At 42.9% G+C, this 16226-nt stretch overlaps 2 protein-coding genes, 1 non-coding gene and 1 pseudogene across 3 annotated transcripts; 1 reads left to right on the top strand and 3 right to left on the bottom strand.

Moving 5' to 3' along the window:
* The first annotated feature begins 1725 nt into the window (after positions 1-1725).
* On the top strand, positions 1726-2898 carry LOC141842676 (uncharacterized). Its single transcript, XM_074730715.1, has 2 exons — positions 1726-2548; positions 2623-2898. The coding sequence occupies exons 1-2, from the start codon at positions 1726-1728 to the stop codon at positions 2709-2711; spliced, it is 912 nt and encodes a 303-aa protein (XP_074586816.1). The 3' UTR covers positions 2712-2898.
* Positions 2899-3114: 216 nt separating this feature from the next.
* Positions 3115-4531, bottom strand: LOC141843616 (UDP-glycosyltransferase 88A1-like; annotated as a pseudogene).
* Positions 4532-5001: 470 nt separating this feature from the next.
* LOC141843129 (UDP-glycosyltransferase 13-like) lies at positions 5002-6568 on the bottom strand. Its single transcript, XM_074731165.1, has one exon. It carries the CDS (start codon positions 6442-6444, stop codon positions 5002-5004), a length of 1443 nt encoding a protein of 480 aa, XP_074587266.1. The 5' UTR covers positions 6445-6568.
* A 1520-nt stretch (positions 6569-8088) lies between these two features.
* Positions 8089-8218, bottom strand: LOC141843714 (small nucleolar RNA snoR83). The gene has a single exon (XR_012603052.1). It is a non-coding gene; the product is annotated as a small nucleolar RNA snoR83 (small nucleolar RNA).
* Positions 8219-16226: the final 8008 nt, after the last annotated feature.

Raw genomic sequence — 16226 nt, 5'->3', positions numbered from 1 at the left:
TAATCGACGAGATCGGGAGACAGAACTGGAGCTTGAGCTTGCCTTGTTGCTGAAGGGGACGAGATCGCCGAGGGAGTTGAGTTCCTTCTGGCTCAGCCGTAGGTAGGCGGGGCTCCCGCGATCGCGCTCGTTGAACTCGTAGACGTACAGCTCCTGCACCTTAGCTGCGGAGATCTTTGTCTAGTCAACGATCGATCTATCTTAGAAGAAACAGGGATTAGAAACGCTAGGGAACAGAGATCGGAGCTTACTTTGCTTGGAATCAGAGGGAGGCTTCTTCGCGAAGAAGAAGCAGATGGGGCTGATGCTTCTGCTTCTAGTTGCAAGGGTGGATTGGCTACTTCTGCGGATCGAGGCTTGAAGTTTCGGGGATCTGGGGAGGAAGGATTTTGGGGCGAGGGGGAGGAGATGGGGTTCTGGTCGATGGAGAGAGTTGGAAGCAAGGGGATGCGAGGGATGACGAGGAAGTCGCCATGGCAAGGAATGAAGTGCAGAACAGGGAACTTGGTGGCGGAAGCGATGGCCTGACCATATACGGTTAATTTTTAGATTGCATCGAATATATATATATTGCAGTTGACTGAAAAGGACAGGAATGAGCCTTTTATGCTCAGTCTAAATCAATCATATGCTTCCTTTTCGGCATTTAATTGCATATTCTCTAGTCATATGAAACAATTAAAATCAGTAGATTAAGATGAAAAAACTAGATTGTAGATCTAGAGTTTGGATTCCATCCATTTCTTATACTAATTATTATTATTATTTTTTAAAGAAATGATTTCTGAATTATTATACAGTAAAAAAGACGGAATGATGTGCAGATATGTACAAGATAAAAACGAAGGAGCAGGCAACGATGGATGTCGGGTCTGCTCCATGCTTCCCACCAGCCCAATTACAACATTGGCAATGGGTTCCACTACATAATAGTGGGACCTATTACATGTAATTGTGAGTGTCATGCTACAATTCATGCTACCATTAACATACAGTGGGACCCATTACATGTAATTGTGAGTGTCATGCTACAATTTGATACTCCATTTCATATATGATCTCTGAAGCGATTCAACTGTGGCGCAGCATGGCAGTGTCCCCGCTGCTCATCATTCATTCCGCCTCCCATCAACACCTGAAACTGCAGGTTCACGATGATGATCGATACAGCAACCTGTCACCTTCTTCGTCCCCCGTCTCCAACCATTAATGACTGGCTATCCATCCGCATTCCATTCCTCCAGATACTCATAGACCGTGACAAACAAAAGCTGCAAAATCAATCACTATTTTATCTATTTCTTTCTGAACTGCAGATCTACTCTGCTCATGGCACCCACCTGCGGTCATTTCCAAGAAAGAGGCCCTCATCGGGTGCAGCCAGTTACTTGGCAAATCCAACACATGATTACAAACCCGTGATCCGAGTACAGAAACTCAATTATGATCGTGACAAGTTCCAGATGGGTGCGATGCTGACACAGGAGCAAGGGAAAGCAGAGCAACTGCAGGGGCCAAATTGCTCGTGGACGCCTCAGGTTTCGAGTCAAACGACGCCCCCGACAAAATTTGTGTTGTACTACGTCGCAATATGACGCGACTGCTACTGCTCTGTTAACAACGACTGTTGACGTCGCCTTCCAGGAAGGCAGCCTGGTGTGGGGCTCCAATATGATTCTATCCAAGGTCGCTCGCAACGCAGCACCACTTCCCACCTCGCCCTTCATGGAGTTCCGCGGCTTGCGCCGCCCGGCCTCTGTCGACGGCGGCGAGGAGAAGGGTCCCTTCTTTAACCATGAGTTGGCCTCTGCTTTAGCCGAGGAGGAGGAAGGGCTTCATCGGAGTGATAACCAGAATGGAAATGCGGCGGTGGCTGCAGAGTTCGCCTTTGCTGGCAGTTGTAGTCTCCGGCGCGATTTAGCTCTCTCATTCTCTACCTCCGGAGGGTTCTGCTTTAAGGGGCGCCTCGTCTCCGTCGACGACTCTAAACCATCGTCCAAGATGCAAGTGCCTGCCTTTCTCCTAAAACTCAGCGCCTTCAAGTTCGGATTTCACCGGCGGGCGAGGTCAGCCTCGACGGAGACCAATACCGGAGCCTCCCCTGTGTCCTCGTCGGCGTCACCAAAACAGAGCAAGTTTTCCTTCAAGCTCAACGTAGCAGAGCCGCCGCCGTCGCCGTCGGCCTTTGCAAGGAACAGAAGATCCGCATCAGCCGCCCCACCGGCTGGCGAGGTGTTGAACGGGAGGAAACTACCAGGAGACATGCTCCAAAGGTACCTGAGCAAAATTAAGCCTCATTACATGAGGATCTCGAAGCGGTTCGACGGAGACGGAAAGGTCCGGCCCGGCGCCGGCGAGGGATGGGGAGACCAGATCAAACGTCAGCGATCCTCTGCTTCCAGCCACTTGAGCAAGAGCCGATCGACATCGGCGACGGCATCCATCCGCTCATCACCGCCGGTATCCAGAAGACGGGACGACACATTGCTGGAGCAGCAAGACGGGATCCAAAGCGCCATTGCCCACTGCAAGCGTTCATTAAACAAAGGTAATAAAGAGCTCGCTCCCTCCCGGCGTCCGGCTCCACTTCCGATTGGCACTCAGGTTCAACTAATCGTGCAGGTCCCGAGCCGTCGCTGACGCGGTCAAGGAGCGATCCGGCGGACACGAGACCGGCCGTAGTGAGCAACCGAAGCAAGAAGAAGATGTAAATTCCTCCGTCTGGGTTTTAATACAGCGGGCGTGGAGTGGATGGAAATCAAGCTCTGGCTTGGCAGAGCACTTGCAGATTGTCTCTGATGGAATCTAAAAATAGCTCGTGAAGCTCTTTTAACTTTTTGCAAAGCTGTCGTCTGGATCACTCTGTGCTTGGTGACAAAAAGAATACTTGCTTCCAATCAACCAATTGATGTCTTTTATCAATTCGTCGTTGATTTAGTTCTTCCCAGAGTAGATTGACAATGTCATTCCTACGAGGCGACTACGGCTCCGATTTGGTTTTAAATCGTCTGTAAGTACGAATCTACTAACAAAGGAAAATCAAATTATTTTGGATAGAATTATTGGATAATAGCATCATAGTTGTTGATCTTCATGAGCACGGTGCTGTGGCTTCTAGTTCTTCAAGGTTTTGACGATCTCCAGCCATGCCTGTTTCGATGAACCACCTTGGCTCCACGCCTCCGCCGCCATCTCTTTAGCCGCCGCCGCCCGCTCCCTCAGCTCCTTCCCGCCCTCTGCCTCCATTACCCATCTCACCTTCGACTCCACCTCCTCTGCCTCCACCATGTCTCTGTCGTATCCTTCCATCACCACCGCCAATTTCATCTGCTCCACCAGGAACACCTTGTTCATCCGCTGCTCTGCGTACCGCGGCCACGCCACTATCGCCACGCCGGCGGAGATCGCCTCCAGCGTCGAGTTCCAGCCGCAGTGTGAGACGAAGCATCCCACCGCCTCGTGGTTCAGCACCTCCACCTGCGGCGCCCACGACTTCACCACCTTCCCCGTCTGCTTCGTCCGCTGCAAGAATCCCTCCGGAAGCAGAGCCTCCAGGTTCAGTGCCGAGGGCGCATCCTTGGGAGCCCTCACCGCCCAAAGGAAACGCTGCCCGCTTCTTTCGAGGCCGACGGCGATCTGCTCGAGCATCTCCGCCGAGAACGAGCCCATACTTCCGAAGCAGAGGAACACCACGCTGCCGCGTCGCTGCACGTCCAGCCACGCCATGCACTCTGCCTTTGCTTCGTCATTTCCTGAGCTACCTTCGGCGATCAGCGGTCCAATGCAATGGACGGGCGGCATCCGGCGTCCAGGAACGCACGCCCCTTCGCTGAGAGCCTTTACCGCCTCTACTTCCAACGACTCGAACGAGTTGACAAGAAAGGCGTCACCGTCGGGGAGCCGTCGGGTGACGTCGTTCACGAACCTGTTATAAACTTCCGATGAACGACTCATAACCTCTCTAGACATATCGGAGGCTGGAATAGGGGGCACTCCGGGGAAGTGGATCAGTGCGTCACCGAGCTCACTGAAGCTCAAATCAGTGGTGGACTCGAGGTACGGCAAGTAGAGGAAGGAAGCGAGAACAGAGGCGCCGGTGGAGAAGAAGATGTGGGCTGGGAGGCCGAGCTCGGCCGCGACAACGTCGAGAGCGTCGGTGCATAAGAAGTCGAGGACGACGGCACGGACATCGTTTACCCGGCGGTGGGCGGACAGGAAACGAAGGAGCTCGGGGTTGTTGAGCCGGACGCCGTCGAGTGCTCATGGGTATGATCTCGTGGGAGGTTCGGAAGTCCGTAGGCGGAGGGAGCCGGTGGACCGTGATGGAGGGGTGGGCGGCGGAGACTCTGGCAATGAAGGCGTCGGCGGAAGGGTGCTTCCAGGGGAAGTGCATGATGACGACGGCGACGGCGAATTCCTGGCGGAGGAAGAGCTTGGCCAGCTCTAACATGGGGAGCAGATGCCCGATGCCGGACATGGGATACAACACCACCGTCGGTTTCATCGCCATTTCCGAACCCTCGACGGCCATCTCCGCTGCTAAGTCTCAACAAAATCAAGAGGCAGACGAATGGAGAGGGAAGAAGAACACGACAAGAGATACAAATGATGGGAAAATCTACTCAAATTCTTGCAAAATATATATTTTTTTCTTCTAATAATTGATCTTATATATAATACACGTTAGTAATTTGTCTTTTAAGTTGATGCCAAAAATATTAATTGTTACCTTCCAATATATCATACTGTTTTCCGTTACGTAAAACAATTTGCAAAAGTTGTCAGAAGTCACTCTGCAAATGTTTAGTCGGACGCTCATTAACTGACGCCTTTTTAATTTTTGCCTAAAACGTAACTAAAATTATATTCAGTAAATTATATCTTTTATTTAACAAAAGAGACTATAATTTTATAAAAATAATAATCATAATATATCAAATTCTTATTTAAATTAAAAACACACAGAGCATCGTTGGATTACCATCAACATATCCATGGCATTTAGATCTTCAGCTTCAAGGTTTTGACTAGCTCCAGCCACGCCTGTCGTGAGGACCCCCTTTCACTCCACGCCTCCGCCGCCATCTCTTTAGCCGCCGCCGCCCGCCGCCTCAATTCCCTCCCTCCCTCTGACTCCATCACCCACCTCACCTTCGCCTCCACCTCGTCAGCCTCCACCATCTCTCTGTCGTAACCCTCCATCACCACCGCCAATTTCATCTGTTCCACCAAGAACACCTTGTTCATCCTCTGCTCCGCGTACAGCGGCCACGCCACTATCGCCACTCCGGCGGAGATCGCCTCCAGCGTCGAGTTCCACCCGCAGTGCGAGACGAAGCAGCCCACCGAGCCATGGTTCAGCACCTCCACCTGCGGCGCCCACGACTTCGCCACCATCCCCCTCTGCTTCGTCCGCTCCAAGAATCCCTCCGGCAACAGAACGTCCAGGTCCAGCTCCGACGTCGCCGTCGGCGGATCCTTAGGGACCCCCACGACCCAAAGAAATCGTTGCCCGCTTCTCTCGAGGCCAACGGCAATCTGCTTGAGCTGCTCCACGGAGAACGAACCCATGCTGCCAAAGCAGAGGAACACCACGCTATCGCGTGGTTGTGCGTCCAGCCACGCCATGCACTCTGCTTTTGTTTCATCCTTTCCTCTGCTCCCTTCCGTGATCAGCGGCCCGATGCAATAGATCTTTGGCATCCGGCGTCCGGGAAGACACGCCCCTTCCCGAAGAGCCTTAACGGCCTCTGCTTCCAGCAACTCGAACGAGTTGATAAGGAAGGCGTCACCATCCGGGAGCCTCGGGGCAATCTTGTTTACGAAGCATTCACAAGACTCCGAAGCGGGATCCATAACCTCTCTGGGCATATCGGAGGCGGGAATAGGGGGCAGTCCGGGGAAATGGAAAGGTGTATCCGCGAGCTCGCCGAGGCCGGGATCAGTGAGCTCAAGGGAGGGAAAGTAGAGCATGGAGGCGAGAGCGGAGGCGCCGGTGGCGATGAAAAAGTAGGCTGGGATGTCGAGCTCGGCGACGACGACGTCGAGAGCGACAGTGCATAAGAAGTCGAGGACGACGGCGCGGACGTCATTTTCCCGGCGGTGGGCGGCTAGGAAACGAAGGAGCTCATGGTTGTTGGGCCGTACGCCGTCGAACGTCATTGGTATGGAGGGGAAGGTGGTGGAGACGCTGGCAATGAAGGAGTCGTCGGGCGGCGGGAGCTGGTGGAAGGAGATGGAGGGGTGGGCGGCGGAGACACTGGAAATGAAGGAGTCGAGGGAAGGGTGCTTGATGGGGAACTGCATGAGGACCACTGCGACGGCGAAGTCGTGGCGGAGGAAGAGCTTGGCTAGCTCCACCATGGGGAGTAGATGTCCGACGCCGGACATGGGATACAACACCACCGTCGGTTTCATCGCCATTTCCGATCCCTCGACGGCCATCTCCACTACTACAAGGTCTCCAACAAAATCAAGAGGCAGAGGATTGAAGAGGAAGAAGACGAAGAGCTCTTTATTTCAGCGTAGAGGCAGAGGAGTGAAGGGGAAGAAATGGAACCCACCTGTTCATTGACATCAGCCAGCCCCCAAGAATGTACCACGGATCGTGATCATTTCACTATATTTTACATAAGTTGGTGAAACATGTGCAAGTTTTGTTGATCCAACCAAGAATGAACCGCGTCTCGGCTGCAGGAAGTTCGATTTACCTGCTGCCCTATATTTTACATAAGAGCATAACTTTAATAATTAAAAAATAAAAAAATATATAAAAAATTATATGTGAGGTGGGTCAGCCTTTGGCTGGTCCACACCACTGCCACGTGAATGCATTCAAGATGTTAAACGAGTTCCTATGGAGAGAGATTAAGTGGCGTTATTAACGCTGCATTAACTGCACGTTGCAGATGTTGGTGAAAGATTTACCTGCTGCATTATATGCCAACAAAAGTTGATGTTTATTTGACCCTAGAAGACTTGACGGAACTAGATCAATTTAAAAAGATAAATTTATAATTAAAAGTTGATTGGGGAATTATATTTTGATAAAGAAAAAAATATATTTGTTAGAAAATAAAAAATCAATCTTATAAACCTAACAGAATCTACAATTAACTCAAGATCACTATTTAAAATACAATATCCCAAAACTTCTATGAGAACAATAGACTTGTTAGAATCACAAGTAGAAAAAGATCAATAAAAATTACGTTCTTTTGGAAGAGATTATATACTTCTAAATATAATTGAATGTGACCTTTAGCTATGTTAGTACTTAGAGTTCTTTTATTGGGGCGAATCAATTCGTTAGAAATTCATCATATAGCGAAGCAGGATGGGCTAGTCCATCAACTTAGTGGATTGAAATTTCAATCCAACCCAATTTAAGATGGGTTTGCAGGTTAGGCAGGTCAACCCACTAACTTGTCAAAAAATAAAAAAATATATAAAATATTAAAATATTTAAGTTTGGATTGTAATTTAAATAAGTTAAGTTAAAAATTTTAAATTTGAATTGCGATTTAAACAGATCAAACTCACTAATTCATTAATTTTTTTTAATTTTAAATTTTGAAGAAAAAAATAAAAATTTTCAATCCATGGGTCAACCTACGAGGGTCACGGGCTAGGCAGGTTAATCTACTTGAACCCATCTTAAAATAGATTGATAAAATTTCAATTCAATCTGCTTAGATTGTTCGACAAGGTAGGTCAATCTGGTAGGTCTAATTTAAATTGACGACTCTATTAATACTTAATCGAATTTTGATGTGTAATTAAATAAGTTTGAAATTAGATTTTTGTTATATTTGATGTCTGCCTAAATGTATAGTGATTTAAGAAAACATTGAACAGTTTGGGTCATACACATTGAACAGTTAACAACATTAGGAATAATACAAAAACCTTTATCTAATTATAGAAGTCTCGCAAAGAAGTAGAATAAAAAAAGAGACAATCTAAAATATTTATATTTTTCAATTACAAAAAAAAAGATAATCATAAAAATTTGTCTTTTTAAATAAAAACTAAAATGCATATTTTTCATTCCTAAATTATCATTATTCCAACAGTATTACATCATGCGTATGTTCGGCGAGTAACCAATACACGCCTCCATGAAAGAAAGGGAAGAAGGCGATATGAGTAAAACTGCCCGAGATTGGTATCGGCCCTATGAACCAAATAAGCTCCAACAACAAATCTTATTCGGAATTCGAACGCCCTATTCTTCTTTCCCATCGCATTATCAATTTCAATCACCAGGAAAACAAGAACGATTCGAAGATACAACTTTCAAATCTAAGAAACTAATAGAATCAATGAAACCTTACCAAAAGAAAAAAACGTAGCGATCAGCGTTTGAAAAATCATGCGGAGAGAAAGACAGAGAGCGTCCTTACAGATCTATGAGATCGGTCATGTTTGCTTGGCTGAAGTAGTACTTGAAATTTTCTCAAAATCATCATCATTTAAGGTTTGATAAACGAGGAAAAGAGTCTTTTTGTCTTTTTTTTCTTAAATCTTTTAAATTATCTTTTTGAATAAAAGATAGTACTGACTCATCGTAGTCTTTCTCCACAACCTCTCAAACATCATGAGCTATAAGGAGTGTCTTCATATTAATACTCTAATTGTCATAGTTACTCGTCTTGATTGTATTGGAACTTGAAAGGGAACCATATCTCCATTCGACATGACTCTGATACCATTTTATTGGAAAAATAAAAGAAATTTGTGGAAGAAAAATCTCACTTATGTGGAAGAGGAAGAACAAAAAAAATACTAAACTTTAAGGGCCCGCTTGGTATGCGGGTTTAGGAGAGGGGAATGGGAATGAAATCTATTTCATTCCCATTCTTAATACTTGGTAGATAGGAATGGATATCAAATTAAGGATTTGATATCCGTGTTTTCATAACCTACCCCTCCCTCGGTTATCACTAAATCCATTCCCAAGTGCGGTGCAATTTTTTTCCCGTGACAGCGTTACCCCGCGTGCGATTTCTTCCGCTTCTTCCCCACCCGCGCCGTCGCACGCCCCTGTTGCCGTGCACGCCCCCTGCTGCCGCGCGCTCCTGCTGCTGCCGTCGCACGCTCTTGCTGCCGCGTTACCCCTGCTGCCGTCGCACGCCCCTGCTGCCGCGCGCTCCGCCGCCACCTCCCACATCGCTGCCGGTAGGGTTTTCTTCGCCCTTTCCAGTCGATGTAGCTTTCTTTCGATACCTGTCCATTTCTGTTTTCTACTGCCGCTTCTACTGCCGCACCTTCTCAACATTGCTAGAGATAGATGCGTTCTTGTTTTTGATTAATGAATTGCATCTTCAGAAGGAATTTGCTAAAAGTCAATTTTAGGGGCTGAAATATTGCATCACTAATGGGAAAACATGCTTCTTTTTTTTCCCTTCGTTTTGAAATGGTCCTTTTTCTGATAAATTTGTCTTCTTTGATGATTTTTTTTTTGCTAGATAAAACTACACCAACACCACTGCCATCGGAGAAAAGTCAATCAATAATATAGATTACAACACTAACCTATAATTTTTGTCGAATTGTATTAATAGAAAAAAGTGAATGGAAAACATAGCACAAACGTTGATAAAACTTTATAAAAACTTTTATATGTATTTTATATGTAATCTTATTTGATATGGAAGTGAAACTTTTCGATTATGTTATGCCATAGAATCTTCTTTAATTTGCTTTTCAACTTTTCGATTCATTTTCAGAAATTGTATGTTTGGATTTATGGTGTCATTAACTTGATTTAATATTCTTTTAGGATGGAGAATAATGCTGATGATTCTATGGGAAAAAATGTAGCACGAGGAAGAGGCAAAAATAAAGTTTTCTGGACGGAAGAGGAGAGTTGGGCATTAATAAGATGTTTACAAGACGATTGATATTGTTCACTTTTGGTATTGTGATTTTGTACTAAGTTGTTTTTGCTTCTTTCACTTTTGATATTGTGGTAGTTATTTTGATTATGTAAGACGATTGTATTTTGGACGATGATTTATTGTGGACAATTATGCCTTTTATACGTTGGGATGTAAAAAAATATTCATCATATTATATTTTTTAAAAAATAAAATGATTTTGATTATGACTCTATATGATTACTTTTGTCTTTTATATATAAGGGTAAAATGGGAATTTGACTGATTACCATTCCATAATTTAAGCCAAACCAAACAACATTAATGGGAATAATACCCATTCCAGTATCTATACCAAACACCAAAAATTCGGTAATCATTCCCATTGCCATTAACCCCTCAATGAAACTCATTACCATTTCCATTACCAAATTTATACCAAGCGCCCCCTAAATTTTTAAACGACCTCTTTTACAAATAATTTGACATATTTATAGGCTACTTAACATAATTCATGTAAACCCACTAACTCTATAATTATTTTATCTTACGCACCTCATTAATGCAACATAACCACCACTACTCGCCAACTCATCAACCCACTAAGTCCACATAACACATTATCACAAAATTTAATTTAATTTTCATCAAATATACATTAGTAATTTGTGTTTTAATTTAATTTGATGCCAAGAATATTAATTGTTACCTTCCAATATAACAAATATACATTATAATTAGTAATGTGTCTTTTAATTTAATTTGATGCCAAGAATATTAATTGAACTATTGCCTTCTAATATATCAGAAGTCACTCCGTTACTTAATACACTTCGATAATTCAAAACATACTATGTTAAAAATTATCAGAAGTCGCTCTGTTACTTAATACACTTTCTGATAACTCAAAAAACGTACTATGACAAAAATTGTCAGAAGCCACTCCGCAAATATTTAGCCTGATGCTCAGTTGACCATTCATTAAATGATGCCGTTTCATTTTTACCTTCCAATATTTTGAGTAAATTATATCTTTTATTTAACAAAAAAGACTATAATTTTATAAAAATAATAATCATAATATATCAAATTCTTATTTAATTTAAAAAAGTTTGAATTAGAATTTTTATCCTGATTTACACAGAGCATCAGTGGATTCACATCAACATATTATTGGGAAAATAAAAGATATTTGTGGAAGAAAGATCTCACAACTTTCACAACTTTTGTGGAAGAAAGTTCTCACTTGAAATATTAAACTCTAAAATTTTAATCTGAATTCCTTACAAACAAATGATTACTTAACATAACTCATATAAACCCACTAAGTCCACTATTTTCTCCCACTCACTCCATTAATACAACATGACCACCCCTACTCGCCACATCATCAACACACTAACTCCACATACCACATTACTTTAATATCACAAAATTAAATTTAATTTTTAACACCCCCTCTTAAACTTAATTTTGTGACTCCAAGCAAACTTCGCATTTTGATAAAGTCTTCAAATTTGAGGGCTTGGTAAAGATATCAGCAACTTAATTTTGAAACTTTATGTATTCCACTTGCACTTTTTTTTCTTATGATGCACTCTCTGATATAGTGATAGCGCATATCGATATGCTTACTTCTATTATGAAAGACTGGATTCTTTGCTAATGCTATTGCAGACTTATTGTCAACTTGAATCTTGGTTGCCTCTTCTTGTGGTAAATTTAGCTCCTTTAACAAATTTCTGAGCCAAATAGTATGACAAACACATGAAGTCGCAACCACGTACTCTACTGCTCAAGTAGAAAGTGTGACAATAGGTTGTTTCTTTGACATCCAAGTGAACATTGTATCTCCTATATATAACACAAATCCGGTAGTACTTTTTCTATCATCCATATCTCCACCCCAATCACTATCGTTATATCCTTCAAGCTTAAAAGTATTAGATGATGAATAAAGCAATTCAAAATCTATCGTACCTTTGATATAGTGCAAAATTCTCTTAGCAATTTTAAAATGAGTGATAGTTGGAGTCTTCATGTAGTAGCTAACAAGTCCAACAGCATAAAGAATATCAGGCCGTGTACATGTCAAGTATCGTAAGCTTCCAACTAAACTCTTGAAAAATGTTGGGTTAACACTTTCTCCTTTATCATGCTTTGACAGTTTGACTCTACATTCTATTGGGGTGTTTATGGGTTTGCTGTTATCCATCTTGAATTTCTTTAATATCTCTCTTGCATAACCTTCTTGAGAGATGAAGATTCCGTCTTCCCTTTGATTTACTTAGATGCTAAAATAATATGTCATGAGCCCAATATCTGTCATCTCAAACTCCTTAGCCATAGTTTCTTTGAATTTTCCAAAAATACCTGGATTGCTTCTAGTAAAGATCAAGTCATCAACATATAAACATATGATCAGAATATCTTTATCTTTATTCTGAATGTAAAGTGCATGCTCATAAGGACATTTAATGAAGTCTTTCTCTTGCAAGTATCTGTCTATACGACTATTCCATGCCCTTGGCGCTTGCTTTACCTCATAGAGAGCTTTCTTCAATTTTAGAACTTTGTGTTCTTCTTCTTTCAGAATTTCATTTAAGAAAGTAGATTTTACATCCATTTGATGCACTCTCCACTTATTTTGAGCTGCTAAAGAGATAATTAGTCTGGCAGTTTCTAATCGAGCAACGAGAGCAAATACCTCATTATAGTCAATGCCAATTTTTTTACTATAAACTTTTATCACCAATCTTGCTGTGTATCTTTAAACTTCTCCTTTGACATTCTTCTTTGTTTTGTACACCCACTTCACGTCAATTGTCTTGTGTCCTTCCTGTAAGTACCGATGGAATCAAAATATCTCCACAATGGTATGATATTGTCCACTTTGGGCCTAAGCCCTCATGACTTTGTTCTTGGGTTCTCCCCAAAAGGCCTCATACCAATGAAGATACTTTCCATCCTTTTAACCCCATGATCTTTTCCATGTGCTTTAGATGTGGGACTATGTTTGCACTCTTGCAACCCAACAATCCCCCCTCAAACAACCTCAACGTCATTTTTTGATGTCTGAATCCTCGACCCATCAGGACTTTTTGTCCCTCGGTCCACCCGACCTGCTAGAACTTTCCACCTAGCCGCAACTAGAACTTTTTGCCCTTCGGTCCACCCGACCTACTAGGACTTCTCACCTGGTGTCTGGTCCTCTTAATTCAGACACGGGAGCACTCACTTCCTTTGTTTTTAAGGTTCAAACCACATGGTTAGATCTGGATCATGGCTCATCCGGCGGTTAGTCCGGTGAAGAGCGGTCTCACTCTGATACCACTTGTTAGTACCGATGGAATCAAAATATCTTCACAATGGTATGATATTGTCCACTTTGGGCCTAAACCCTCATGACTTTGTTCTTGGGCTCTCCTCAAAAAGCTTCATACCAATGAAGATATATACTTTCCATCCTTTTAACCCCATGATCTTTTCCATGTGCTTTAGATGTGGGACTATGTTTGCACCCTTGCAACCCAACAATCCCCCCCTCAAACAACCTCAACGTCGTTTTTTGATGTCTGAATCCTCGACCCATCAGGACTTTTTGTCCCTCGGTCCATCCGACCTACTAGAACTTTCCACCTAGCCGCAACTAGGACTTTTTACCCCTCGATCCACCCAACCTACTAGGACTTCTCACCTGGTGTCTGGTCCTCTTAATTCAGACACGGGAGCACCCACTTCCTTTATTTTTAAGGTTTAAACCACATGGTTAGATCTGGATCATGGCTCATCCGGCGGTTAGTCCGGTGAAGAGCGATCTCGCTCTGATACCACTTGTTAGTACCGATGGAATCAAAATATCTCCACAATAGTATGATATTGTCCACTTTGGGCCTAAGCCCTCATGGCTTTGTTCTTGGGCTCTCCCCAAAAGGCCTCATACCAATGGAGATACTTTTCATCCTTTTAACCCCATGATCTTTTTCATGTGCTTTAGATGTGGGAATATGTTTGCACCCTTACAACCCAACACTTCCAGAAGTAAAGTTATCTCCTATGTATTATTTTTCTCAATCACCTTGATTTCTTCATCTATTGCATCTTTCCACTTTTTAACTTTTTATAGCTTTTTGAAAATCCATATGCTCGCAATCGACAAAGACAAAATAAAGATTATCTTGATTCTCAGTTGTTGGATCGAGTGCACGTGAGAGGGGAGGTGAATCATGTGACTTTTAAAAATTTTAAGTATGTCAAAAATCGTGCACAACAAAAAAATGAAATATGAAAAATCATAACACAAGCCAACACGAAGGTTTTACTTCGTTCGGAGCCTCCGACGACTCTTACTCCAAGGCTCAGGTTCCTTAGACCTTTCCTGTGGACAATCTACTAAATCTCTCTACTAGAAGAAAATCTCTGATAGAGTAGGCAAATACAATGAATTGAAAGTGTAACAACTCCACACTTTCAAATTTTAAATAAGTGTAGAAAAAAATTACTTCGTTACCCAACACGTAGAAATTTCTAGACGAGCTAAGATGTTGGGGATGATCTTCCGGCAGAAGCTGGATGTGGTCGTGTCGAAGCTCGAGTCACTGCAGAAGGAGGACGTTGGTCGAAACTATACAATTCATGCACTGATCAAAGCTTTATATAGGCACTATTGAGTTTATCTAGATCCGCAAATGTTAACTACACTTCTCATCCTAAAAACGCAAACTTGATCCACGTATTGCTTGTGATCTTATCCAGGAATAAAGAATAATTCAAATAAAACTTTATTATAGGTAGGAATAATTTTATCGTCGAGGAGTAACGTGACTTTAATTGGTAAATAAATAATAATTCAAATAAAACTTTATTATAGATAGGAATAATTTTATCCTCCAATAAAATTTCAGATTAGCAAAATGAAGAATAATGAGTAATTTTACAGAGTTCACCTGCAAAATTAACTTAGTCCATATACCAAATAAACCCTGCAAAACAAAATTAGTATAATAATAAAATAAACTAAAATTTAGAATATTCAAAGTTAATTAAATCCTGTCAATCCAGATCAAGATTTAACCAAGCATCAACTTAGATCACCCAAATGGGTCTAAGTTGAATCGCGTCTAAAGTTCCAAAATGGAACTCGTCCTCACTAGTTCGCTTCTCCAGTGACTTACCTTACTTACATTAACGTAGCTTTACTAGACTTCTCTAATCCACCAGGTCTTTGCCAAGGCTCAACCACCCTGGTCTTCCTGTCAAGTCTCCACCAACTTGATCTTCAGCCAGTTGTTAGGCCTCGCAGACCCAACTGGACTTCCTGCCAGGACTCAACCATCCTAAACTTTAGTCTGGTGTCTAGTTCTAAGTCTTTCAACTCTGTACACTTAGAAAGAAGGTTAAACCCACAATAAACCTAACTTTAACCTATTTATTATTCATCAAAATTTAAGTTTGACCGTTAGTGCAAACTGCACCAACATCAATTACCTCATAAATGTCTCGTAAGCTTTTGAAGCGTTTCTTTCATCAGTTGCTCTTTATGTTGGGTTGCAGATCATGAGTTTAAAAGGATGGAAGATATCTCCATTGGTATGAGGCCTTTTGGGGAGAGCCCAAGAGCAAAGCCATGAGGGCTTAGGCCCAAAGTGGATAATATCATGCCATTGTGGAAATGCGAACATCCTTGGGGAACCTACAATTGGTATCAGAGCGAGGCCGCTCTTCACCGGACTAACCGCCGGATGAGCCATGATCCGAATCTAACCATGTGGGTTGAACCTTAAAACAAAGGAAGTGGGGACTCCCTATTTGAATCAAGAGGACCAGACACTAGGTAGGAAGTCCTAGTAGGTCGGGTAGACCGAGGGGCAGGAATTCCTAGTTGCGGCTAGGCAGGAAGTCCTAGTAGGTCATGTGGACCGAGGGACAGAAAGTCATGGTGGGTCGAAGATTCAGACATAAAAACGGAGGCTATCCGTTTGAGGGGAGCCTGTGATCCTTTGTTTGAGGGGGGGATTGTTGGGTTGCAAAGGTGCAAACATAGTCTCACATCTGAAACACATGAAAAAGATCATGAGTTTAAAAGAATGGAAGATATCTCCATTGGCATGAAGCCTTTTGGGGAGAGCCCAAGAGCAAAGCTATGAGGGCTTACGCCCAAAGTGGACAATATCATGTCATTGTGAAGATGCGGACATCCTTGGGGACCCTACACTTTCTTCTTAGGTGATCCACACTCTCTAGCATAATGACCAAACTTGTCACAATTGTAGCACTTAATTTGAGATTTATCAAACCTCGAGTTTGTGTGACCTCCTTGTGTCCTCTCGTTGAATTTTCTCCTCT

The sequence above is a fragment of the Curcuma longa genome, chromosome 12 (genome assembly GCF_044706935.1).
Source record: "Curcuma longa cultivar G26 ecotype Majalengka, Jawa Barat chromosome 12, ITB_CL_G26_1.1, whole genome shotgun sequence".
NCBI classification, from domain to species: domain Eukaryota; kingdom Viridiplantae; phylum Streptophyta; class Magnoliopsida; order Zingiberales; family Zingiberaceae; genus Curcuma; species Curcuma longa.
Note: the sequence above shows the minus strand (reverse complement) of the source record. Positions and strands in the feature narration are given on the sequence as shown.

What these genes read in the sequence shown, in the direction of transcription:
- LOC141842676 (XM_074730715.1), top strand. Translation starts at nt 1,726, where the DNA reads ATGGAGTTCCGCGGCTTGCGCCGCCCGGCCTCTGTCGACGGCGGCGAG. An exon ending in CAAGCGTTCATTAAACAAAG is followed by an intron (nt 2,549 to 2,622) that starts GTAATAAAGAGC and finishes CTAATCGTGCAG; the next exon opens with GTCCCGAGCCGTCGCTGACG.
- LOC141843129 (XM_074731165.1), bottom strand. Translation starts at nt 6,444, where the DNA reads ATGGCCGTCGAGGGATCGGAAATGGCGATGAAACCGACGGTGGTGTTG.